Source organism: Sciurus vulgaris, assembly GCF_902686455.1.
Source record: "Sciurus vulgaris genome assembly, chromosome: 8".
Lineage (NCBI taxonomy): Eukaryota > Metazoa > Chordata > Mammalia > Rodentia > Sciuridae > Sciurus > Sciurus vulgaris.
The window spans coordinates 67,190,922-67,216,828 of record NC_136468.1 but is presented as its reverse complement, the minus strand read 5'-3'; the positions used below and the strand labels follow the sequence as shown (position 1 = coordinate 67,216,828).

Below are 25,907 nucleotides of genomic sequence, written 5' to 3'. Positions count from 1 at the left end.
TTATTCATTAATATGAATTGTTGGTATTATGTGACTCAGAAGATCTTGGGTTTTAACATTTCTACATGAGTTAAACTATAATATAATGTACTGATGAAATTTAATTGGAATATCCTTGACTAGAAACACTAAAATGTTTAAAATGTTGGTGTTTTTCTTAGTTTTAGAAATCCTGATGTTAAAAAAAAAAAGAGTGTAATCACACCACATAAATTTTCTTTAGATGATGTGTGGAAGAAACTGATTGAGAATGCAGGAGTAACTGTAGGGAGAAACATTTTGATCACTGATATGCCTTAGAACTACCCAAATCAATTACATTGAAGGCAGTAAAATAAAACAGATCACCCCACCACAGTCACTGCACAGAAAGTGGTTAAGTTTGACATTAAGACACGTTGGATGTTCTGAAAACAAATATTGTACTGAATTTAGTCTCTCACGAAGAAATAAATTACTTTGTTGAAAAAAAAAATATTTGTCAAGTAGCATTCATTTGAACATGTAAATGTGGTTTTGGGACCATTTCAAAATTATCTCTACATACTTCAGGATACAGCTTCAAAAATATATGAATGATTAAAAAGACATTCTTTTAAATATCTATAAGACCACTATTATACCTAATAATACTTCCCTAGTTCATCTAATAATTACCCATATTTGAATTTCTTATACTATCATCAAAATGTCTTATAATTTTTTTTTTTTTTTCCAGCACCAAGAATCAATCAAGATTCATTGTTATCACAACTGGCTATGTCTCCACATGTCTTTACTATCTTTTAATCTTGAACAACTTTCCCCTTTTATTTCATGATATTCCTTCTCCCCCCATTCCCCTCCCCCTCAATCCCCTCTGTGATGGGGGGATCTCACTGGTGCCCAGGCTGGCCTTGAATCAAGATCTTCTGGCTTCAGCTTCCAGAGTAGTAGAGATTACAGAAGAGCACCCGAATGCCCAGCTCTGCTTGCTTTCTTAAAGTGATCCTGGCTCTCCCAGAGTACATTAGTACTTCCACATGTGCCTGCCAATAGTCATCTATTGTCATCAAACATCTGTACCAGGGAGTGGTGAGAAATGCAAAGAAGCGTTCTAACCTGTAAGAATTAGGATGTACAGATCTCTTTATTTCCTTGCGGTCTGGACTCTTCTTGATATTCAAGGACTTAAACATAACCCTCTAAGGGGGCTCTTCATCTCATGGATTAATAGCCAGAAACACCTTGAGATCTGGTTTTAGCAGCTTTTCTTTTTCTTTTTGATACTGTGGATTGAACCCATGGGTGCTTTTACCACTGAGGTTACCTCCCCAGCTCTTTATATGTTTTATTTTGGGACGGGTTTTTATAAGTGCCCAGGCATGGCTTTGATGTGTCCTCTCGTCTCAACCCCCCAAGTCACTGGAATTACAGGCACCCTTGTGCTGTACTACTACCCAGCTACATGGAGATCAAATATGATAGGCACGCCCTAGGCAAGCATTCTACCAATGAGCTATATTCCCAGCCCTAACTTTTATTAAGTCTTTATGTGTTAGGAACTAGGTGTATTGTCTTATTTAATCCTCGCAATAATTTTTGCAATGTAAGTACAAATGTCCACATTTTCTAGGGCAGAATTCAGAGGTTCAGAGATGCTAAGGAACTTGCCTGCATTTTCAGTTAATAAATGGTGAAGCTAGGATCAAATCTATGTCTGGCTCCTAAACTTGTTCCTTAATATTATGCTTTATTACCTGTGTGTTTTGTTCTTTGCGTAGCAGAAAATTAGAGAGGAGAAAAATATTGCTGCTAAATTCAGAATGAGGGGAAAGAAAACCATTTATTATGCTTTTGACTTCCCCTAGTACACTTTGGCCAGACTGTTTGGGGATGGGACTTGGGTTAGGCTAATTGTGTGTTTTCTTTTCTTTCTTTCTTTTTTTTTTTTTTTTTTCTTGGCCCCTAGGCTGGAAGAGACTTCGCAGCATCCCAGTGGCACCTGACTGTATGTGGTGCAGCAGCAACACCAACTGGCCATGCAAGCTTCCTCCAGAAGGCCCCACCCACAACCTGATCCTACTCAACTGGCAGAACAAACACATCTGCATTCCCAGACCATGTGACTCTAAAGGACTTAGAGTTTATTCAATGAAATGCACATAGGCTTGTAGGCAGAGCAGTTTACACACCAATACCTTGGCTATTTGTGCTAATGGGGTGGGGGTGAAGTGAGGGCCTTGGGTATAATCCTCAGACTATTTGCACTGGAGGGGCTTTGTCTGACTCTGGAAATTGTGAGATCAACAACTGATAATTTAGCCAGGTTGGGTTAGCACATGCCAGTAATCCCAGCTGCTAGGAAGGCTGAGGCAGGAGGATCACAATTTCGAGGCCAGCCTGACAACTTAGAGATCTGCCTCAGAACAAAAAATAAAAAGGGCTGTGAATGTAGCTCAAGAGTATCTCTTGATTTAATCCTCAGTACCAAAAGACAAATAGATAAGCAAAAATCTTAGGAGACAATTATTATATAACTTAGGAGACAATTATTTGGAAGGCTGAGATAGGAAGATCGAAAGTCTGAGACCAGCCTAGGCAAAAGTGGTAATTTGAATCTTGCAGTGTAGGTCAGTGGTAGTAGAGTGCCTGCCTAGCATGCCCTAGGCTGGGTTTGATTTCCAGGCAATTCTTGCACTTGTTTGCATGTTTACATTTGTGTACCTATGTATCTCTTTCCAGGGAGAGGGACCCTAATTATTACCAAATTTTCAAAGAGGAGAGTGACCCCTAAAGGTTAAGAATTGTTACTTTGGGATTTATTCAGATAATGGTCTGTTAACTTAATATTAACTTTAGCTGATTTTCAATTAGTTTACTTTTCCTAGGAGATCTCTGCTCAAGTGGCTTGGGATTTGATTAGGTTGTGGGAAAATGTTAAGTAGAATGACAAATGTGTTACTAATTAACCAGAGAAGTTTAATACAGCAGTTAAGAGCTCAGCATCTGGAGCAAGACTTCTGGGGTTCAAGGCCCAGCTTTGCTGTTCACTAGCTACATGATCTTGGTCAAGTTCTTTAAGCTCTCCGAACTTTGGTTTCCTCCTCTGTAGACTGGGTATGATAAGTAGAGCACTACTTTATAGTGTTGTAAGGATGAGATGTGCTAATAAGCATAAAGCTTTACCAGGTGCAGTGGTGCTCAACTGTAATCCCAGCTACTCAGGAGGCTGAAGCAGGAGGATCCCAAGTGAGAGGCCAGCATGAGTGATATAGCAAGACCCTGTCTTAAAATAAAAAATAAAATTAAAGGAGAGCTGGGGATATAGCTCAGAGGTAGAGTTCTCATGGGTACAATACCAGTTGTACTTAAAAACAAACAAACCAAAAACCGTAAAATTTTCAAGGGAACATCCTCTGGCCACTGAGGACTAGTCTGTAGTTCCTACTGCTCAGGCCACTGAGAGGGTAGGGGCAACCACTGAGTGGTCTTAAACTATTCTTTTATAGACAGTTAAGCAAAATGGAAATAAGTTTGATGGGGAAAAAAAAAAACAAAAACCAAAAACACCAGTTTCTAAAAGAACAAAAGTCTTTAGCACTATATAAGGTGAGTCATTATTATTTGTTCTATAAATTTCCTACTTAAGAGGGAGGACTTGTTATTGGCAACAGTACCTTTGAGACGGAAAGATGTCAGGGTTGTCCTTATAATTTCCCAGAATATCAGAATAGTCTGGGTCCTCCCACTTCAATCATTCCCCAGCTTCCTTTTTTTTTTTTTTTTTTTTTGAGGTGGTGGTCTGGTTGTTTCCCAAGCTGGTCTTGAGTTCCTAGGTTAAGTGATTGTCCTGCCTCAGCCTCTCAAAAAAGCTGGATGTGTGCCACTGTGCCTGAGTGGCTTGGTTTTAAGTATGATTCAAGAACTTCTTGCTCAGTATCTCCCAGCACCTTCTATACTCTAGTCAGTTTATCTCCAGTTTATCTATTACTTTTCAATCACCTGTAACCTCCACATACCTACACAAATTATATAAATTAGAAATGGAGTGCTCTTCCTCTATTAGGCACTGCGTGTGTATATATAAAACCATTTGGTTCTGAAAACAACTTTTTGAGGCATACCTCATTAAATTACACCTTATTAGACCAATTTTACAAGTATGGGAATTGAGGCATAGATAGGTAAATGATTTGCCTAAATCAACAAAGCTAGTAAATAGCAGATTTGAGATTCAGATCCACAATTCAGCTTGTTTTTTTTTTTTTTTTTTTTTTGTACCAGGGATTGAATCCAGGGGCTCTTAACCACTGAACCACATCCCCAACCCTTTCTATTCTTTCTATTTTATTTTTAAAATTTTGAGGCAGGATCTTTCTAAGCTTCTTAGGGCCTTGCTAAATTGCTGAGGCTGGCTTTGAACTTGTGATCCTCCTGCCTCAGCCTCCCAAGCTGCTTGGATTACAGGCATGTGCCACTGTGGCCAGTCCGTTTTGCTATTGAGTCATTTCCTTCTTCACTTATAGTGTTATAATATTTAGGTTTCCATGTTATTTTATCTTGAGGTCCATGAAATCCTTGAAAATAGAGATAATTCCTTGGGCTAGTTTTCATGGCATCTAAAACAATATCTTGGGCATATCCAATAAATAGTCTTTGGATCATTGACTGACTATGTGTGTATGGTAGGAATATATTCAGCATGTTTGTTTAATATATGTATATATTTTTTGGTACTGAGGATTGAACCCAGTGATGCTTTACCACTGAGCTACGTGCCCAGTTCTTTTGGTTTTTTATTTTGAGACAGGCTGTCAATGAATTTGCAGTACTTGAACTTGCCATCCTCCTGCCTCAACCTCCAGAGTTGCTGAGATTACAGGTGAGTGGTACTACATCCAGCTATGTTTGTATAATAATTTAACTGCTTGCTTTTATAATAAACTGATATGGATTTAGGACTTTCATACCTGTATAACAAAATTTAAACATATAATATACTATTATTAATATTATAATCTTTCTAATGTGTTTATAGAAAGAATAAAAGTATAGCTGGAGTGAGAGTGGAGCAGGATCATACCTGAAATACATTTCAGAGCTTGGCCCATTGTCTGATGTGTAATAAGAAATGAATGTTAACTACACTATTATTATCATTATAGCACCGATTATACAATTATTATTTTTATCAACAGAGCAAGTAGAGAATTCTTAACCCCAGCTTCAAAATATTGAGAAGGAAGAAGAGGAATATTATCTGTTCTAACTTCTTTCCTTTGAACCTGATACAACCTCAACTGTGTTATCATTCCCACTTTTACTTCTGAGGAAGGCATGCCTCAGGGAAGCCATGCGATCTACTCAGGGAGTAGTTGGACCCAGATTTAAACACAGTGCTTGCCTTCAAACCCTGGTTCTTCCATTCTTTCAACCACACTGGTAATAATTATTATTATTTTTGGGGGGTTACTGGGGATTGAACACAGGGCACTGTACTATTGAACTATACACCTCCAGACTTTTTCATGTTTTGAGACAGGGTCGTCACTAGTACCGTGTAGTAAATGACCCCTCCATGTAGCAATTTAAAGCAAACATCAGCATGCATGATGACTCACGCCTGTAATCTTGGTGACTTGGGGGGTGGGGAAGGAAGATCACAAATTCGAGGCTGGACTTGTCAATTTAGTGTCCCAAAAAAAGAAATAAAAAGGACTGGGGATGTGGCTCAGTGGTGGAGCACCCCTGGATTCAATCCCAAGTACCACAAACAACAGCAGCAGCAAGAAAACAAAACAAAACAAAATAAAACAACCCAATGATGAGCTAGCTGCCTGAGGGCTAGGAATCTGGGCACGGTTTAGCTTAGTGGGTGGTTCTGACAGTGTCTCTCCAGGTTGCAGTCAGGTCCCTCACTGCAGGTGGTCATCATAAGGCTTCACTGGGCTGGAGGATCCACTTTTAAGCTCACTCATGGGTTTTGGAGGCCTCCCTTCTTTGCTGGCTGTTGGCTAGAGGTCTCAGTTCCTTGCCGTGTAGGCCTTTCCACATCCTGCCTGAATGCTGTCCTGGTATGGTGGCTGGCTTCCCTTGTGAGCCATGAGAGGAAGAGAGAACCCTTGAGAAAAGCTGTAGTATCGTAAAACAAATATTATAAGTGACATTCCATCATTTATGCCATTTGCTGTTGGTTATGAAATCAGCCCTCATAGAGTGTGGGAAAAGTCACACGGTATGAATACCAGGAGTTGGGGATCACTGGAGGCCTCCTTGGAGGTTGGCTACTGCAAAGTTTCAGGCTGATTTTATGGTCAACTGGACAATGTCCAAGTGGTGGCAACTCCCTGCACCAAGCGCACTGGCCATTTTGTGGGTACTCGGGTTTATTCTTTTTAGTCTGGGCTGTATGTACTTGGTCCTGTCCAGACTGATATGACAGTTTTACATAGTCTACTCTTAAAGCTCCAGACCTGCATAAAGAAGAAGCAGAGCAGCCAATGCTCCTGTAATAAGGAATTATTTAAGGCTAATAACATCTACCTCATAGGGTTGTTTTTTAATGGTTGTGGCGTGAGAATTAATTGAGATAAAGCAGAATGTGACAAATTGTGCCACACCTAAGATGGTTAAATCAATATGATGTATGTATACACAATGTCCTACATGTCCTTTCTTCTTCTTTTTTTTTTATTTTTATTTTTTGCTATCAGGAATTGAACCCAGAGGAACTTAACCATTGAGCCACATCCCCAGCCCTTTTATATTTTATTTAGAGACAGGGTCTTGCTAAGTTACTTAGGTTCTTGCTAAATTGTGAGGCTGGCTTTGAACTTGTGATCCTACTGCCTCAGGCTCCTGAGCTGCTGGGATTACAGATAGGCACTACCATGCTCGGCTACATGTACTACTTACTGTGTCGCTAGAATAGGATGTATGTTCCCTCTCCTTGGAAGACATTTAGGCAGATTTTTGAGCTTCACTAAGCAATAGAATATTGCATGATATTCAGAGGGGGTCATGACAAGCAATTTTTTCACTTTGTGTTGGGATGCCTGCCTTTTGATCCTAACCACCATGTTGTGAGGAAACCCAGACCACATAGAGAAGCCACACATGGGTGCTCCAACTGGCCTTAGTTTAAGAGCCAGCGTTAGTTGTCAGACAAGTAAATGAAAAACCTTCAGATGATTGCAGATTCCATCCTTTGAGTTTTCCAGCTGAGATACCAGACATCCTGGAGTAGAGGTAAGCCATCCTTACTGTGCCCGCTTTGAATTCTTGGCCCACAGAAAATGTGACTGATAATAAATGATAATTATCATCTTAAGCCATGGAGCTTTGGGGTGACTTGTCATGTAGCAATAAATATTATATACAATATTTCCCCCAGTGTAGTATCTGAAAATAAATGATTAATTAATTCTGGGTTATACATTTTTAAAAATGTAAGCTTGATTTTAAGATATTTTTTAAAAGCTGGGCTAATAATTTTTTTCCAAGGTGACTATTTCCTGGTAGGATTTTGGGGAAGGCACTTTTTCCCTGGCCTTTTTTTTTTTTTAAACACATAAGATTACTTACTGTGGGTATTGAGCATGTAACAACAGGCTTTTAGTTCTCCATCTGCTGAGTTGTCTCATGGATTTTCAGTCCATTGCTGGAGGTTAGAGTCACAGCTGTTTCTGGATCTGGCTTATTTTTGGTCCACTGGTTCATTTAAGCTGTTTCTCATCATTAATCAATAGGCATTGAGAGTGTCCACATTCACTCTTTGCTCTGCACACAAATGTAAATTAGAGTCATCTGTACTTTTCTGATATTTTCCTTCTTTTACTAGACTAAGACAGCCATAGGGGAAAACAGAGGCTCAGGTTGGAGTCAAAGCACAATAGTGTATAAGTCCTGACAGTTTTCCAGGATTCCAGGGTATTGCCTCCTCCTCCTCCCTCTAAGTGTCAGAAGGTAATTCAAAAAAAGTACCTACAAATTTGTGTGTGTATGTGTGTTGGGGGGGGGACGGGGTGGGACAGGGAGCTCAGAAGGCTGAGGAACTTGTGTTCCTGGTCCATTCTGGTTATTATACCTGTTCCCTGGAGGTGCCCTGGTGCTGCCCAGCCAGTACATGCATGTAATGAGGGTGCAGGGAGTGAGGAGGAACGTGTGACCAGTGTATAATTCAGTGGCAGTAAGTACATTACATTATAGTTTAACCATCATCCCTGTCCATTTCCAGAACTCTTCTCCTGGGCCAATGGAAACTCCATATATATTAAGTACTAGCTCCCCATTTCCCCCTGGTAATTTTACTTTCTGTATTTATGAATCTATTTTAGATACCTCAGGTAAATGTAATCATACAATATTTGTTCTTCTGTGTTGGACTTACTTCACTTAGAATACTATTTCCAAAGTTCTTCCATGTTGTAATATGCATCAAAATTGTGTCCCTGATTTTATTTTTTTGGTACTGGGTATTCAATCTGGGGACAAACTATTACTGAACTACATCCCAGCCATTTTTATTTTATTTTATTATGAGATAATTAAGTTGCTGAGGCTGGCCTTGAACTTGTGATCCCTCTGCCTCAGCCACTGGAGTAGCTTGAATTACAGGTGTGTGCCACCTTGCCAGGCCTTCTTTTTAAGACTGAATAATATCTTGTTGTATGTATATATCTCATTTTTTTTTATTCATTCTCCTGTCAATGAATATTTGGATTGTTTCCATCTTTTAGCTATCATAAATAATACTACTATGAATATTAGTATGTGAATATTTATTTGCATTGCTTTCTATTCTTTTGGGTTTATATCTAGAAATGGAATTGCTGGTTCATAGGGTAATCCCAGTGTCCAGAGACCTGACCTTGGTCCTCATTGTGTCCAAGGACCTATTTGCCAGTGGAATGGGACACAGATCTTCCCTGTTATCCCAGCATCCCAAGGGGTTATGCAAATTAGGCCTACTGTGATCCACCTACATAAAGGTACCTTGTGTTTCTATTTAACATTTACTTTGTGATAGTCTCTGTGGTAAGAGTGTTTTCTTAAATTATTCTGTGAGGTAGGTTTATTATTATCCTGCTTTTGCAAATTAGCAAACTGAGGCATGGGAATGTCACATAACTAGCTCAAGGGCAAACAGATTGCATGTTCTGGGCTAGGACTTAAACTCATAGAGCATCATGCTAGCTTCCATACATTTACACAATTCTGCCTTTCCAAACCATTAAATCCATCAACCAGGACTGGATTTATTTATCTACATGAATAAATAAGCTATTTGTGTGGGATAAAAACCAAAGATCTAAGTAAAAGACCTAATGTAAAAAGTAATAGTCTCTGTGGTTTATGAGGTTCTCTGTTGGGAACCCCCCCTTCCATATTTATATTAAAAATCTTTTTTCTTAGTCTATAAAGTATCTGAGGGTGCTAATCCTTTCTCTATATTTGCAAATGTAAGCTATTAAAAATGTGATACTGCATTGCTCTTATAGGTAACACAGTGGTCCTTATACATAAATGTAGTATTGAAATTTTCAATGAAATGTATCACTAGATGGCAGTATGAATCAATTTTTTTAAAAAATTCAACTGTTTTTGAAATTTGTATAGTAAGTAAACTCTAGGAAAGAACCTTTGTCTTTTTTTTGGTACAGGGGGATTTGAACCCAGGGGTGCTTAACCACTGACCTACATCCCCAACTGCCCTTTTTCTTTTCATTATTGGGGATTGAACCCTTTGTCTTTTTTTATTTTGACACAAGGTCTCACTAAGTTGCTGACATTGGCTTTCATCATTTTTGACATGATAAAGGCAAATATATTTAATTCAGAATGGTTTTTAATGACTTAGAAGAATATTCTCAACTTTCATTAGGCAGAACTATAAATTATAAAGGCTTTTGTAAGGAAAGTTGCTTTAAAAAAATTTCAGGATTTCCTGTTTTGGAGGAAAGCGAAATTTTAGGTAAATATGTTCACTTGGGAAATTTCACATCAGCAACATAACATCACACCCTTATTCTAAAACCAGCTTGGTTTAGGAAAGAGTAGGTTTTTAGTTTGAAATCACAAATATAGCTGCCAGTTTAGTCCTCAGGGGAAGTTTCTTTCAGTTAATATCAGAGAAGAATCCAGTGCTAAAGTAATTTGTAAAATCAGGATTGATTTACAGGTTATTTTGACATCTGAGCCCCTGAACCTATTCACTTGTGGTTGAGATAATGAAATAGATCTCACCCATTAGAAGGGAACTCCCAGGTTTTCTTTGAAAGAGGGTATTTAGCAGGCAGCGAGAGGTGAGGTAAATTCATTTACTTATCTCAAGGTTTGACTTTCATAGGATGAACTGCAGTGCTCTAACTAGAATCTTGGCTAGCTGAAATAATATTTTATTTCAGAGGAGGTTGTATGCTTATACCTGGATGCTAAATTATTTCAAAATGGAAAACTTAGAAACTGATCATCTTTGCTCTGGTTGTTATATGTAAATTATTCATCTCTTCTAGAAGGATTGCAGGGGACCATTAAAAAATAATAATGTGGAAACTAGCCAATCTTGCCAAAAAACTGAAGTGTGAAGACATTACTCCTGAAAGCAAAACATGCGCCAGTTCCTTTTCACATTGAATGCCAAGAGACAAAATATATCTGATAGCCATTGTCAAAGCAAAGAGTGAGAATATTTGAGGTCAAGACCATTCCCTGTAATGTGATAAAGAATAAAACATATTTTGGAAAAGAAAAAAAAAAAAAAAAAGACCATTCCCTGTGATGTTATTGGCTCACAGAGCCTCTCCGGGCTGGAGCCTTATTTGTAAAAAGGGCATAAAAATATCTCACAGGGTTTGGGGATATAGCTCAGTTAGTAGAATGCTTGCCTAGCCTTCATAAGGCCCTGGGTTCAATCCCCAGCACCATGAAAAAAAAAAAATCTCATAATCTCACAAGGTTTTTGGTGGGGCAGGAAAGGAGGCAAAGAAGATAATGGACATAAAAAGTACTTGTAGGCTGTGTGGTGCTACCCAATATCAACTATTACCGTTTTTATCATGTCAGCCCACCCAACACCCTTGTCTCTCACCGTTCTAGTAAATGTCTGCCCACCATTGATCTTCTAATAATGTAGACAGGAAACACAAGCATCATCCTTGTTCTCTCTAGAATCCCCCACACCCAATCAGTCTTCACTTTTTTTTTTTTTTTTTTTTTGGTACCATGTATTGAATGTAGGAACACTTAACCACTGAGCCACATCCCCAGTCCTTTTATATATTTTATTTAGAGACAGTTGCTTAGGGCCTCCCTAAATTGTTGAGGCTGGCTTTAAACTCTCCAGACAACTGCCTCAGCCTCCTGAGCTCCTGGGATTACAGGCATGCCCCACCATGCCCAACCTTAGTCTTCACCTTTTAGTCTCCACTTCTATTACTGGAGGAGTCTCGTAAGTGGACTTTGTTTCTAATCTAATCTTGCTTGACTTTATCCTGCTTACCATGAAAGAAATAATCCTCTTAAAATCACACTTGGATTACACCTTATTCAAAAACATTCCTTGTTTCTCAAAGCCTGCAGAATAAAATCTAAATTTCAAAGTAGCTGGAATTAAAGAATCATTAACTGGGAGACCCTCCTTTGAGTTTTCTAAAGATTTTTATTCCTGTTCTAATTTATCACTGGTTTCAGTCATTTTAGAAGAAGCTTGCTTTATTTAAAAATATTTCCCATTGCATCAGAACTTAGACACAGCTGGTCAGAAATACACACACACACACACACACACACACACACACGCGCGCGCGCGCGCGCGCGCACACACATGCACACGCACACACAGAGTCTTTTTATTGCCCAAGGACTCTAGATCAGAGTGCAAGAAAACCAATTCAGGAATATTGAAAGTTTCCCATTTTTTAAGTACTTGCAAGTTGAGGCACTATAATCGTCAAATATAAAACCTATAGTACCAGATGCGGTTTTTCTCCAAACACTATCTCTTCCCTTGAATTTGTTTCCCTTTAGTGGAGGTGTACCTTCTCCCAAAATTGCAACCTTCTAAACTAACTGGTGGACTTGTATTTTTGACTAAAAGGGGCCCTAGGCCCAGTGGCACAGGCCAGTGATCCAGCTACTCAGGAGGCTGGCAAGTTCAAGGACAGCCTGGGCAACTAAGTTAGACCGTTTCAAAATTAAAAAAAAAAAAAAAAAAAAAAAAAAAAAGAAAAGAAAAGAAGGTTGGGAATAAAGCTCAGTGGTAGAGTACCCCTGCGTTCCATCCCTACTACAGGGGGCAGAAAATCTGTAGAGCAACTAGAATATACTGCAGGCATGATCTCTCAGATTTGAACTGCAACAATTGACTTATAAAAGTTGTCTTCACCTCCTCAATCTCTTTTTCCCAATTCGCTGCTTGTATTTCTACTATTTCTTTAAGACCGTACTTGTCACCAGTAACCTCCACAGATTTTCAAATCCAGTGGTCACTTCTCTGCTTTCGTCTTGACTTTTCGGCAGCATTGGGTAACCACTCTACTTCTGGAATTTCTTTCCCCACTCTGGTTTTTCATGACATCCCATTTTGTGGTCCTTTTTGGTCTCCTTTGTTGACCCCTGTCTTCTGCTCCACCTTGAAAGTAAGAGTGTTCTGGACTTGGTCTGTGGTCCTAGTTTTTATTTGCATATTCTCATATTCTCCCTAAATGATTACATTCAGTTTCAAATGTTTAAAAAGCCACCTATTTGCTGTGACTATTAAATGTGTGTTCCTTGACTGGACTTTTCCCTAGAATGCAATATATATATATATATATATATATATATATTTTTTTTTTTTTTTTTCCGGCAGTGTTGGGAATCAAACCCCGGGTCTTGTGCATGCTAGCAAGTGATCTACACTGAGCTACATCCCCAGCCTTTTACAGCTTTTTAATTTTTCTTTTTAATTGGAAACAGGATCTTGGTAAGTTGCCAGGTTGGCCTCAAACCTTCATCCTCTTGCCTCAGCCTGATGAATAACTGGGAATACGAGTGGGTGACACCACGCCCAGAACATGACACTTCTACATCCAACTGCCTACCTATCATGGGGTAATAAATTGGATTTCCAATAAGTATCTCAAACTTATCATGTCCACCCTTCTGATGTCACAAAAAGGAACTTTTGGATTTTCATCTTTCAGACCTGTTTCTCCTTTCTCAGTCAATGCACCAGCATCCTTATTTAAAGTAAAAAATTAGGAGCTCTGTCTCATCTACCACATTCAATCCATCACCAACTTCATATTCCAAAGACACATGTACCTGTACCGCATGCTGTTTTGTGCCGCCCAGGGCACTCTTCAGGACCCGAGTGGCTGGGAGTCTGTACCTCACAGCCCCTGCCCTTGCTGGAAATTGCCTTCAGCTGAAAAGAGCCTCAGTCAAGGTCACCCCCTCTTCCTGGGGGCAAGCAGCCCACGTATGGTGACTGGGTGATGCTAACACGTACAGGATGCACCCCTCACCGCAATGCAGGACAACCCTGAAAGGCCACCCCAGCTTTGGTGCTGCTGGTGGGGTCAGCTGAGGCCTGAGGTCTTCCCTGAGACTCTTTTTTTTTTTTGTGGCACTGAGGAATTGAACCCAGGGCCTTGATACTTGTAAGGCAAGCACTCTACCAACCGAGCTATCTCCCCAGAGCCCCCTTTTGCCTCTCTTATTTCCTCCCTTTTCCTATCTCAGGTGTTGGTCCTGAGAGCCCTGCATAATAATGTTCTGCACGAGTGTTAATTTCCTATCTTCCTATCATTGTGACAAAATACCTGGGATAAAACGGCTTGTGGTTTCAGAGGTTTTATTCCATGGTCACTTAGCACCGTGACCCTGCTCACCTAATGGAGGCTGGAAAATGGAGGGGAAGAGGGAAGCTGGGTAGAGAGACAGGGATTCCAAATTCCCCTTTAAGGACATGCCCTTGATGATGTAACTTCCATTCTCTAGGTCTCTAAAGGAAAAGATTAATTGTTTGGTGATATTGGGGATTGATTTCAGGGCCTCACACATGCTAGGCAAGTGCTCTACCACTGAGCTACATTCCCAGTTCTTTCTTTCCTCTTTATTTAAAAAATATATATATTTTAATATATACTTTTTTAGTTGTAGATGGACACAATTCCTATATTTTATTTATTTATTTATTTTTATGTGGTGCTGAAGATCAAACCCCATGCCTCACATATGCCAGGCAAGCACTCTACCACTTAGCTAGTTCCCTCATCTTTATTTTTTAAAACTTTTAGTACTGAGGATTAAACCCAGGGGTGCTTTATCACTGAGTTACATCTCCAACCCTTTTTGTTTTTTTATTTTGAGACAAGATTTCACTAAATTCCCAGGTTGGCCTAGAAATTGGGATCTTCTTGTGTCAGCCTCCTGAGTTGCTGAGATTATAGGCATGTGACACTGTGCCCAGCTCCTGCTTAAGATCTTCCAACAAGGGCTGGGGTTGTGACTCAGTGGTAGAGCGCTTGCCTAGCATGTGTGAAGCCCTGGATTCGATCCTAAGTACTGCATATAAATAAATAAAATAAAAGATCCACTGACAACTAAAAAATAGTTTTTAATAATTTATTTATTTTGATTCATTGTAAACAAATGGGGTAAAAAATATTTTTTAAAAAAGATCTTCCAACAACTTATCCTCACACTTAAAAAAAAAAAAAAAATATATATATATATATATATATATATATATATATATATATATATATAAATTATCCTGGCCTGCAAAGCCCAGAGCTCCTTCCCAGCTCAGTTCACATTGCTGTCTTCTGCCACCTTGCCTCAAGCATACTGAGTTCAGTTCCACCTCAGAACCTTTACAACAGTGGCTCCTTGTCTGGCATACCTTTCCCCACTATTATTTTTCCCACATGACTGACTCCTTCTTATCATTGGGATTTCACTTTAAATGCTACCTTCTCAGAGAGGCCTTCCCTGTCCAGCCTCCCCATTTCTTTATAACTTTATACTTCTCTCTAGGAACCTACTTTTAGCTGACATTTTAGCCCGTTTGTTGTCCGAATTTCCTACCGCAATATAAAAGCATCTAGAGCAGGGACTGAATCTGTGCATCATTATCCTCTCATGGTATAAACAGCAACTCTCGGCTGTTCATAGTAGGGATCAGTACATATTTGTTACATGATTAGAACTTAGTGTTGGCTATATGATCCCTTTAGATAAGGACCTAGGTTCTTCAGTGCTCCATGGATCTACTCCTTCCTATTATCTCAGTCCAGCTGGCTTTGTTAATTTACTTATCTACCTGGTCTCTGTATGCATTTGAATTTTCAATCCCTATTCATAAATGTCTCTGTGATTATCTTCAGCATTTTGAGAGAAGAGGCTTTGTTTCTTCCTTCAATGTCATTTATAGGTACGAAGGGATTAGGAATTAACCTTCATTGACTATCTCCTACTTGTCAAGCACAATAATGTGGTGTTGCTGGGTACTATTACTTATATTCATTTTACAGATGAAGATGTTGAGGTTTAGAGTTACAGTAAACAAAGCATCTGGGACTGAAATTCATCTGGACAACATATACCCAGTATGAATTATTGCAAAAGGGTTGCTCATGTCTGAGGAACAAGTGGTTGTTTTCAATTTGTGGCATACAGATTGAGCAATTGGATATTTCAGGTCAAGTTTTACTTGAGCAGTCCAGCTATTTACTTAGTTTTCAATTTCATTCCACTGAGTGTATGAAGAATTGGCTGGAGGCATGTCTATATTTGGCTACAAGAGACTTTGGAAATGTTGGGCATGCCCTCTACATGAGGGTCCTGCCTCACTAATAAATTAAATGTCTGTTGTTGGCAAATATTTTGGAATGTAGCAACAAGGAGATTTTCTGAAGATAGTTATATGAATCAAACCATCAGGTCACACTGGGCAAAGACAGAAACTGAATGCACCAAATGTGTACCACATCACCAGGCTTTCCTTTAAGTAACAAAATCTTATTTTTATTTTTATTTTTTACAGAAATTCAGATATTCCAACAAATTTCTTTACATTTCCTGGACCTTAAAAAAATTACACACAACTTTTGGACATAATACAACAGAACAGAATGAGAAAGGGAGTCACTTTTCTTTTAAAAAGATAAAAACATACTTCGTATACTTATTTAACATTTAGTGATTTACATGTATATTATCTATGTACAAATGGTACATCATCAATGACCCATCTTCATAGCACTATGTTATACTAAATTACACTTAGGTTTTATGGCAAAGATTTTTTAAAAAACATTTGCATGTGGATAGGAAGTACTTTTTCATTTTTGTTAACACCACTATTAGTGATGTATGACTCCTGATGAGTTTTGTAATTTACATAGATTAGAGAAGGCTAATACCTTCTGCTTTTAGTGTAGAGAGATACCTCCCTTTAAATAAAAGATGAATTCTTGAAAAGTTGTGTGTAATTAAATTTAGTAAGTTGTTCTGAATGCAACAGGACAGCTAATACTAAAAGCAACAAATAACCCCCAGAATTACTAATACTTCAGTTACAGACACTAGTATTCCCTTAATTTGGATCTTTAGAAAAACCACAGCTCTGTGAATGGGGTTTTACCTACTTCAGCATTCCTATAATATACTTTTAGCCATTTGAGAGATTATCCTCTTTGTGGTGAAAAGATGATCAGTACCAGAAACATTTGGCTAAAATATGAATGTGGTCCTAGAAAGAGGGTAAGAGAAGTCAATCCTGATCCACATAAGTTCTGATGTTCTAGTGATACATGCTAATTGGATCTTAGTTCTGAGCCCATGAATGAAGGCATTCTATACATCTGTGTTTTCTGCTCAGGTATAGAACATGGGTTGGTTTCCACTGAATAACCCTGCATGTACATTTGAGCTTGTGTTCTTTCTCAGGCAATTGACTATTCCAATATTAAATATTTCTCTGTTGTGGGCTAGTGGCAAGATATGTTATGAGGGCAATATGTTATGATGAGGGAAACCTGGGATCAAAAGATTGTTGAAGACAACTGCTTAGCTGTAACCACTTCCAAATCCCAGCCAACTAAAGAAAATTTGAGGATTTTTGAAGCTGACATTAATAAAAAGATAACTTATTCCTACCAAGTTTCTTTGACCTGTGTAAGTATATAGTCATTTATTTCTAAGGCTATTAAATTATTATTTATTTTGTTAGTACCACTTACTATCATTTAGAAATAGGTTTAATGAAATAATTAAAAAAAATGAATACCTGTCAGTAAGGGAAATAAAGGATATGGATTTCTGATGACATGTATGGCAAAGAAATAGAAAACAAATTGGATATTTTAGATATCTATTTATAAAGTATATTAAATTCCTATGCATATACTAGGAAGAATTAGAAAAAAGTGTTTATTTGATAGCAGCCTATATATTACATGTGAGCATCTAAGGTGAAAATGAGCTTTCTATGTTTTCCAGAGTTCCTTGATGCCGTTTCCTGAAAGACTGGGAAATCTATGTTGCTTGGGAAACTATGATGTAAAGTTGTTCTTCCTGTAATATACAGCTCGACAGAGTAATAGTATATGTCAGAAACACTTTCTCGGTAATAACTCGTACAGACAGATTAAACTGAACACAGATGTGGTAAAAAGTTTGAAGTGTTAAATCTCTTAGTAACTGAGAGGTTGTAACTAATCACACAGTGAAATAAAGGAAAAGTAGAGATGGAGAACCAAAGGTCAGAGGCATTTTCTAAGATGCTTCCTCAATAAATGACACTTGATCAGCCTCGGGGCTATTGAGATAGGAATAATCTAGAACTAACTGCCCTTTTTTACGGTATTGAAAGATTAAAGCTTTTTGTTTTCAGTTTGATTAAAAAAGGACAGTTTACAAACCTCAGAACTTATGTATTTTACATGTTAATTCTAGCACGTTTATATTCCTCCTCCTTAAAATATTTCCTGAATATGATTTTTCATGAATGTTATCTGATCTTATTCAATGAGTTTCCAAGGAGCTGGTGTTTAATCCATGATCACGTCTCTCTCCAGTAAATCACTCCCATCTCTGCAGATCTAGATTTAGAAGGTGCTTTGACGAGTGGATGTTTCACTCTTGTCCATATTCATCACTGGACTCTGATCTCTCCCAAGCGTCTTCCTTCTTGATGTTGATGTACAAAAGCTGTTATTCGATTTGTTTAGCTGTTATTTGATTTGTTTTGTGCTCATTCTAGAGAATATTGGCTTAGCAGAACTGCAGAAAGGGGAGGGAAGAGAGAGAAAGGATTAGAAGGAGAGAAAAAAAAAGTACCATTCTCTGTCAGCAAGATTTTTGTGCACAACATTCATCATGGAAAAACAACACTAACAAATGGTTCAATGCACTTTACCAAAGAAATCTTAAGCTTGAGAATACTGTTCCATTAAACACACTGCACAGTCTTTCCAATAAGGAATCTTCCCTAAAACCCACATATTCCTTCTATTAGATCAAAACTATGGTTACTTTGAAAGAGCAAAGAATGTAGAATGATCTGAAGCATCATGATCTTCCTAATATGGATGGTATCTCAAATGAGTGTTTTCCTTTTATGTCCAAGTTATGTATGTACGTATTTATTTTTAGTACTTGGGACTGAACCCAAGGGTACTTAACCACCAAGCTACAGTTCCAGTTCTTTTTATTTTTTTAAATTTTGAGACATGGTCTCACCAAGTCGCCTTCTGAGCCTGGCCTTGAACTTGTGAGACTCCCATGTCAGTGGAATTACAGGTGTGTGTCACCATGCCCAGCCCAAGTTTTATTTATTTTATATTCAACATGTACAACAACTACAAAATAAATGATTATCAGGAGATCATGATAATTATTTCCAGGGCACAATGGCGCACTCCAGTAATCCCAGCAACTTGGGGGACTGAGGCAAGAGGATCATAAGTTCCAGGCTAGCCTTAGCAACTTAGTGAGGCCCTGTCCAAAAATAAAAAAAATAAAAAGGACTGGGAAGGTGGCTCAGTGGTAAAGTACCCCTGTATTCAATCTTTGGTACCAAAAAAAAAAAAACAAAAAACAAAAAACCAACAGTAACAACAAAATCACCCACAAGTCCAACAATCACCTTGACATATCAACTGTTTTCTTCCCATACTTATTTCTATTCCTTTTGTAAAATTGCACTTATATAGCTGGAATCATGGTATAGATGACCTTTTGTGTGTGTGTGTGTGTGTGTGTGTGTGTGTGTGTGTGTGTGTGGTGCTGGGGATCGAATCTAGGGTCTTGTGCATTCTAGAGAAGCATGCTACCACTGAGCTATATATATACCCCAGTCCCTATAAATTACATTTTAAACATTTTAATATTTAAAAAATTCTATACACTCCCACTGTCTACATCATCAGCATCAATTTCTAATGACTGTATAATAATCCATCTTTATTATCATTCCTTCCATTCCATGCTTAATATTCTATTCTCTTTTACTTTTGTCAGATAGTTGTAGGTTTACTTCATTATTATAAACAATGCACATCTTTGCAAAATCAAGATTCTTTTAATTTTTTTCTTTAGAACAAATTCTCAGGAAATGTTTGCTTTTCCTTTTTTTTAAACCCCCAACAGATTAGGAACTATGTCTGTATCCACATGACTAGACCATACCTATTCCTGGATGATTTTCATGGACTTTGGCAAAGCTGATCAGAGCTTATGGCTACCTTATATGTTATATATTTTGAGGATAGTTAAATGCACCTAGTTGGCCATGGTGTGGCAGATTTGGACTGAAAAGAAATAGGCTGTCTGGTTTTGTATCATATGGCACTTTGAAATACAAGATAAAATTATGGTTTCTGAATGTGTGCTAGAAAAAACTCTGAAAGACTCTGTTGTTTTCAATATTTCTGCCCTTGTTTTCCATCACACTTTAAAATATCTTATGCACATTATGATCTTAACAAATTTGACTCAGCAGGAGGACTCACAGTTACTTTAATGATCCCTGTTGCACAGGGGATAATTGAAATCTGATCATGTCATAATGATGATTGGTCTATAATGATTCTCTGAAATTGAATCATGCTGGCAGAGGCCCTATGGAAGGGGATGCTTTCTTCAGACAATATTAAAAGCAACATAAGCAATCCATGGATTTTACACAGTGCATGAGCAGTTCTCAGTCTTGAGTGGTCCAGTCTGCTCTCCTGGAGGTGCTCCTGTCAGATGGAATCCAAAGTCAGATTTGCGGGTCCATGACTCCTCCATTCTGGCATTCTTCATTCTGAGTATTTTTCTACTTAAAACCCACACAGCTGAATATCTGGGTTTTCCAGTAAGATCGTGAAAGATGCTAGCTAAGGATGGGGAAAAGGGAAGAACAGGAGGGGGTCATAGACATATGAAAGAGAATTTGAAATGGATATTGAACAGTTAGTTGCTAGGTGACGATGTTTCTGGAGGTGCTCAGGGATATGTATGTGTGTGATGGGGGGAGAGGTGGGTAAGAAGGCAGTCATTATTTTCTTGAGGTTCACACACTCCTAATTTCATGATAGAAAACCCTGCTTTGACGTAAATAATTTGTTGGCATCCATGAAACAGAGACTCCCTTTCTCTTTCTCCAGCTCTAAGCTGCCTGGATTGACTTTATGACATCACACAGTGAAGGAAAAGTATGAGATTGCCAGGAAGGAGGTATTTGTGTCTAATGCTGCACCCCAGATAGGTGAGACCAATCTCAGTGGGCTGGGATGGGAGCACTGGATGTTAGAATGGCTTCACTGTCCCCTGGGGCAGTGGGGCCCATACCTGGGAGGAAAGGGATTTTGCTGCTGAGTCGATGCCTCCTTGGGAAGATCCTGAGTCCTCTTGTAGGAATGGAACATCTGTGTCCAATTTCATAGGAGTCCTTCACCCAACCCAATAGCTGACCAGGGAAGGTCATTTGTCAATAACCGTTCTTGGATTTGCTCTGGTCTTTGGTTGCCTGTGCCCTCCATTTGACCAAATCTCTCATTACATCCCTCATTATAATCTGAACATTGATTAGACAATTCTTTCTTCCTAAAGCTTTTTTTTTTTAAATAATTCTTAACACTGGGACTATACACTCCACCCACGGTATCACTGGTGGACAGGGAACTGAGGAGCAAATAGGAAAAAGAGAGCATGAAACCAGAGACTTGACTAGGGTGAAGCAGGAAAGGTGCCAAGGGCTCCAAGTTTAAGAAGGGTTACTCATAGGGTCATGCAGGTGCAGGCTGAGTGCCTCCTTAAATTTTGCAGAGTAGGCACCTAGCTTACCTCACCCTGTCACTGGCCCTGGCCTGCCCCTGAGAGCAGACTGCTCATCGTGAGGTTTACTGGGAATGTTTGCTTGAGTTTGAGTTATGTAGATAGTGCTACCACTGGGTATTTTTTTTTCCTAGTGCATGACACCACCAGGCAACAAGAATGTGAGAGTTCTGCAGACTGTTAGGCTAGAAAATAACTAAGATATTAGTTCCAGTGGTGCTTAGAACACAAACACTCCCCATATAATATCAGGAAGATCCTTTGCTGGGAAAGTAAAATTAGAATGCCATTACCATTACAGATGACTCGCGCAGTAGAAAGTTTTCCACTTGAAGGTTTGGCAGGGGCTAGTTCTTCAAACAGATTTGTGCAGAGTGGGTGAAAGGGAATAAAAGGCAGGATTTTCCTCCCCAGATGTGGCCATTCCTCTTTTTGTCTTAAAACTGCGAGACATCAGGGAGGTTTACAGAACTGGGTGGAAGTCTCAGTGTGGCTGCCCTATAACCACTGCCTTGTAAAGTATTCTGCTCCTTTCACAACTCTGCTAACATTTTCCATGCACCACAGATATTGCCTATCAGGGGAGGCAATTTAAAAGATGTCACATTCTCTCAGGTTTGTACAGAGCAGGACTGAATAAATAAGTCATTCAGTGCTGCTTTGGATCTTTGTTCAGTCGAGTTTGACCTTGTAACATGTCATGGGCTCTCAGTTGCCCGTGTTCCATTTCCAAGGGGCTCTTTGCAAATCCTTTTCGAAGCTGTCATTTGAATCACTGCTCATGAAAGCAGCATTTATAACGGCCGCATTGTCCAGACTATCTAAGTGCTACTTTGTTGAATTTTCTATGTGTTTACTGATGTTGAAAGGTCTCCCGTGGCTGGTTTTTGCTGAATATTCCTATCTGACCTATCCAATTAGGGTCTGGAGCCTCCATGGAGGGGATAGCTGAGGGACCAGGCACTATTGAACGAGAAAAAGGCTTGATAGGAGTGGGTCAGGCTTTTGGTAGAATGGCCAGTGAATCTTTGTTGTGAAAATAAGTAGGGGAGGAGTCCCAGGCCACTTTTTCTCATTGGCTAAACAAGTGTCCCCATTTTCTCTCACTTGGGTGTTTCTAGCACCCACCTATAACATGGACTTTTGATATCCTTCATTTCTGGGAGGTGGAACATAGTCCCTGGAAAGAATCTTGCTGTCTAGGTCCTCAGGTGCTGCAGACATGGTGTACCCCACAAAGGTGCAACACATTAAAGATGGCCACAGATTCTTTGTCAGTCTATCATTCTTTTTTATTTTATTTTTTGTACTGGGGATTGAACCCAGGAGTGCTTAACCACTGAGCTGCACCCCCCACCCCCTTTAAAATTTTTAAATTTTGAGACAGTATCTCATTAAGTTGCTCAGAATCTCACTAAATTGCTGAGACAGGCCTCAAATTTGCAATCCTCCTGCCTCAGCCGCCCAAGTTGCTGGGATTAAGGCAGGCACCACTGCAACAGGCATGGATGGGCTCTTTGTCATTCTTATTGAGAGATAAAATGTATGTTCCCTTTCCCTTGAATCTGGACTTTAAGAGTCCCAACAGTTTTTTTTGTGTGTGTGTGTATGTGCATGTGTGTGGTTAAAAACCTCAAAACATAAAGCTTATCATCTTACTCATTTTTAAGTGGGGTACTATTCAGTGGTATTCAGTATATTTACTTTGCTGTGCAACAGATTTCCTTGCAAAATTGAACATTTTACCCATTGAACAACTCCACTTTCTTTTTCTAGCCCTTCATGACCACTATTTTACCTACTGTATTTTGTTTATACATTCATCTGTTGATGGACCTTTGGGTGGCTTCTACCTGTTGGCTATGGTGGATGGTGCTGCTGCACTGAACATAGATATGCAAATATAATAGACCGTGTTTTTAGTTCTTTAGGATATTTACTCAGAAGTGGGATCAATGCATCCCAAGGCAGTTTTTTTGAGTTTCCTATGGAGGGTGCATAATTTTACAATTCTACTAACAGTGCACAGTGGTTCTTGGTTTCTCCTAATTTCACTAACACTTGTCATTTTATGTGTTTTAAGAAATAGTACCATTGTACCCGTTAGGGTGTGAAGTGATATCTCATGATGGTCTTGACTTGCATTTCTCTGATGATTAGTGATGTGGAGCATTGAGTATTGTGATATCTGATTCCCCTTCTGGAGTGACCACATGGGGAGGTCTTGGTGCTCTGTGGAGCAGGAGACAGACCCTGTCAAGGGCAGCTTCCCAGCTGTCCCTGTCAAGGGGTCTTCATGTGAATGAAACCATCTTGATCCTCCTGTACAACCCAGCCACTGGCCAAATGCCACCAAGTGATTCTAGTTGATGCTACATAGAATACAAGAATCGTCCAGCTGAACACTTTCCAAATTGCTGATGTAAACAATTATGAAATAAAATAAAAATGGTTATTGTTTCAAACCACTAAGTATTGGGGTAATATGTTATATAGTAATAGATTCTTGGAATAGTGGATGAATGTCCTCTTCTCTGACAGTGGTTTAAGTTTGCTGTATTAAATAGGTTGTAATGCCACGTGTGGCTGGCATACTGCTCATAGGTCAGAAAGTGAGCGACTGCTGTTAACTCATTTTTCCTCCTGACACACAACTTCTAGAGGAATAATACACCAACCCCCACTTCCTGGTCTATCTATATTCTCTCTCTGGGCAGTCATTTGTCCCACAAGTGAGCTAACTGCTCACAACATCCTTTTGGTATGAATTAAGATCTAATATTGACTTTGATTACAGATTGAGCAACATTAGCTTTATAGGTGGTTAGAAGATCTGAATTTATTGCAGTTGTTTGCTTGTAATTGATCAGTGGATTGGTGAAGACCTGGGTGTATTGTCATTGCTGGTCTTTACTTGCATGCCACCCTCCCACTCATCAACCCACACTGCAGTTCCTCACTGCAATGAGGCCAGGAGATAGCTGGAAAGAAAGCCATGTTTCAATACTGCCTGTTTTCGTCAACTTTTTCGCTGCTGTGATTAAAGGATCTGACCACAACAATTTTAGGGGAGGAAAAGTTTATGTGAGGGCTCACAGTTTCAGAGGTCTCAATCCACAGACAGTTGGTTTTATTCATCAGGTCTCCAGGTGAGGCAGAACAACATGGTGGAAGAATGTGGCAGAGGGAAGCAGCTTGCATGATCAGGAAGCAGAGAGAGATTCCACTCACCAGATACAAATATACACCCCATAACCATGCCCCAGTGAACCACTGCCTCCAGCCACACCCCTCCTGCTTCCAGTTACCACTCAATTAATCTCATCAGGGATTAATACACTGATTATGTGAAGGCTGTACCCCAATCATTTCTCCTCCAAACTTTCTTGCATTGTCACACCAGTGAGCTTTTGGGGAATATCACATCTAAACCATAACACCAGCCCTTCTATATTTTCTAACACCTCTTTACCCTAAACACAGGCCCACACAGTAGTGTTATTTTTGAGACAGGGTCTCAATAAATTGCCCAAGCTGGACTTAAATTTTCCATCCTTAGCCAAGCAGCTGGGACCACAGGTGTGTGCCACCATACCTGGCTTTTATCACTTGGTTTTTTATTTTATTTTTTTTTATCACTTGGTTTTAACAGTAATTTTTTCCAGCATGAAATAGGTGAAAAGCTACCACCTGAGACAGCTGGGGACACTTTCTTTCCTCCTTTTTTTCCCAAGGTGGTTGTTCTTCTTCTCTTTGTATTTTCTGCCTTTCTCCCTGTCTTTTTTTCTTTCTCTGTCTTCTTCTAATTACTTTGGGATCTAAGGAACTGATTTCAACATAGGAGGGATGGGGGATAAGTGCTAAAACTGTTCTGATCACTTAGGAAGAGCTTCTTCACTGGGAAGGGACAAAATATGGCCTAAGCATCAGCCTGCATCATTTCATGTTCTTCCTGTAGGCAATGGACAGTTAAGAGTTTGACCACTGACCCAACGCTTCTCAGAAGTAATTCATGAGAAGGAATTTTGATTAATTCATGAATATCTCTTCCTCTTCTTCCTCCTCTAATCCTCATTAAGTGATACTGTGGAGTCTATGCAAAGCAAGAATACGTGGTAGGCCTCACCCATGCACTCGAGCGTAGGGTGTTGCTGCTGGTTTATGAATCCTAATAATTTTCACTGTCCAGTTTTGACCTGAAGTCATTCCATTTTTTCTATAAGTCATAAGGTGTTCTATGCTGAAGTTCAAGAGATCGGTAGAAGGCAGGGTGAGTGTAGTATCCTCAGTGTATGTCCAGCGGATTTTAAAGTGCTTTTCTCATCTAGTGACTTCTGTGACCTCTCCTGAATTTTTCATTTCGTTAACTAGATCATGCTCTAGCACTTCACCATGTGGCCATGACAATTCATTAAAAACAGAAATAAGAGGAAAACCAAATTGGATATTGCTACACATGAAATTGTACATCATGAAATCCAAATATGAATTGGCTTCTCATATAATAAATTCATCTGTGTTTGTTGCCATTGAATATTCAGCCTCACACATCTTCCTCTCAGCTCCTCTCCTTTCTGTGTGGGAGACCACCAACATTGTATCAGTTGGCTTTC

At 39.2% G+C, this 25,907-nt stretch overlaps 2 protein-coding genes across 4 annotated transcripts in view; one reads left to right on the top strand and one right to left on the bottom strand.

Annotated features, from left to right (window-relative positions):
• LOC306667423 (uncharacterized protein) overlaps positions 1 to 4,000 on the top strand; it is a gene marked incomplete at its 5' end in the record, with an annotated part of 62,494 nt that extends 58,494 nt beyond the window's left edge. For both annotated transcript variants that reach the window (XM_079150041.1, XM_079150040.1), the window contains one exon: positions 1,952 to 4,000. The remainder of the gene's footprint in view (positions 1 to 1,951) is intronic.
• A 10,366-nt stretch (positions 4,001 to 14,366) lies between these two features.
• The window catches only part of LHFPL3 (LHFPL tetraspan subfamily member 3), a 554,978-nt gene continuing 543,437 nt past the window's right edge, over positions 14,367 to 25,907 (bottom strand). For both annotated transcript variants that reach the window (XM_079150039.1, XM_079150038.1), the window contains one exon: positions 14,367 to 18,255. Coding sequence is in view for 1 of the 2 variants with exons in the window: in XM_079150038.1 (XP_079006164.1) it covers positions 18,227 to 18,255 (29 nt within the window). In the remaining variant the exon portion in view is untranslated. The remainder of the gene's footprint in view (positions 18,256 to 25,907) is intronic.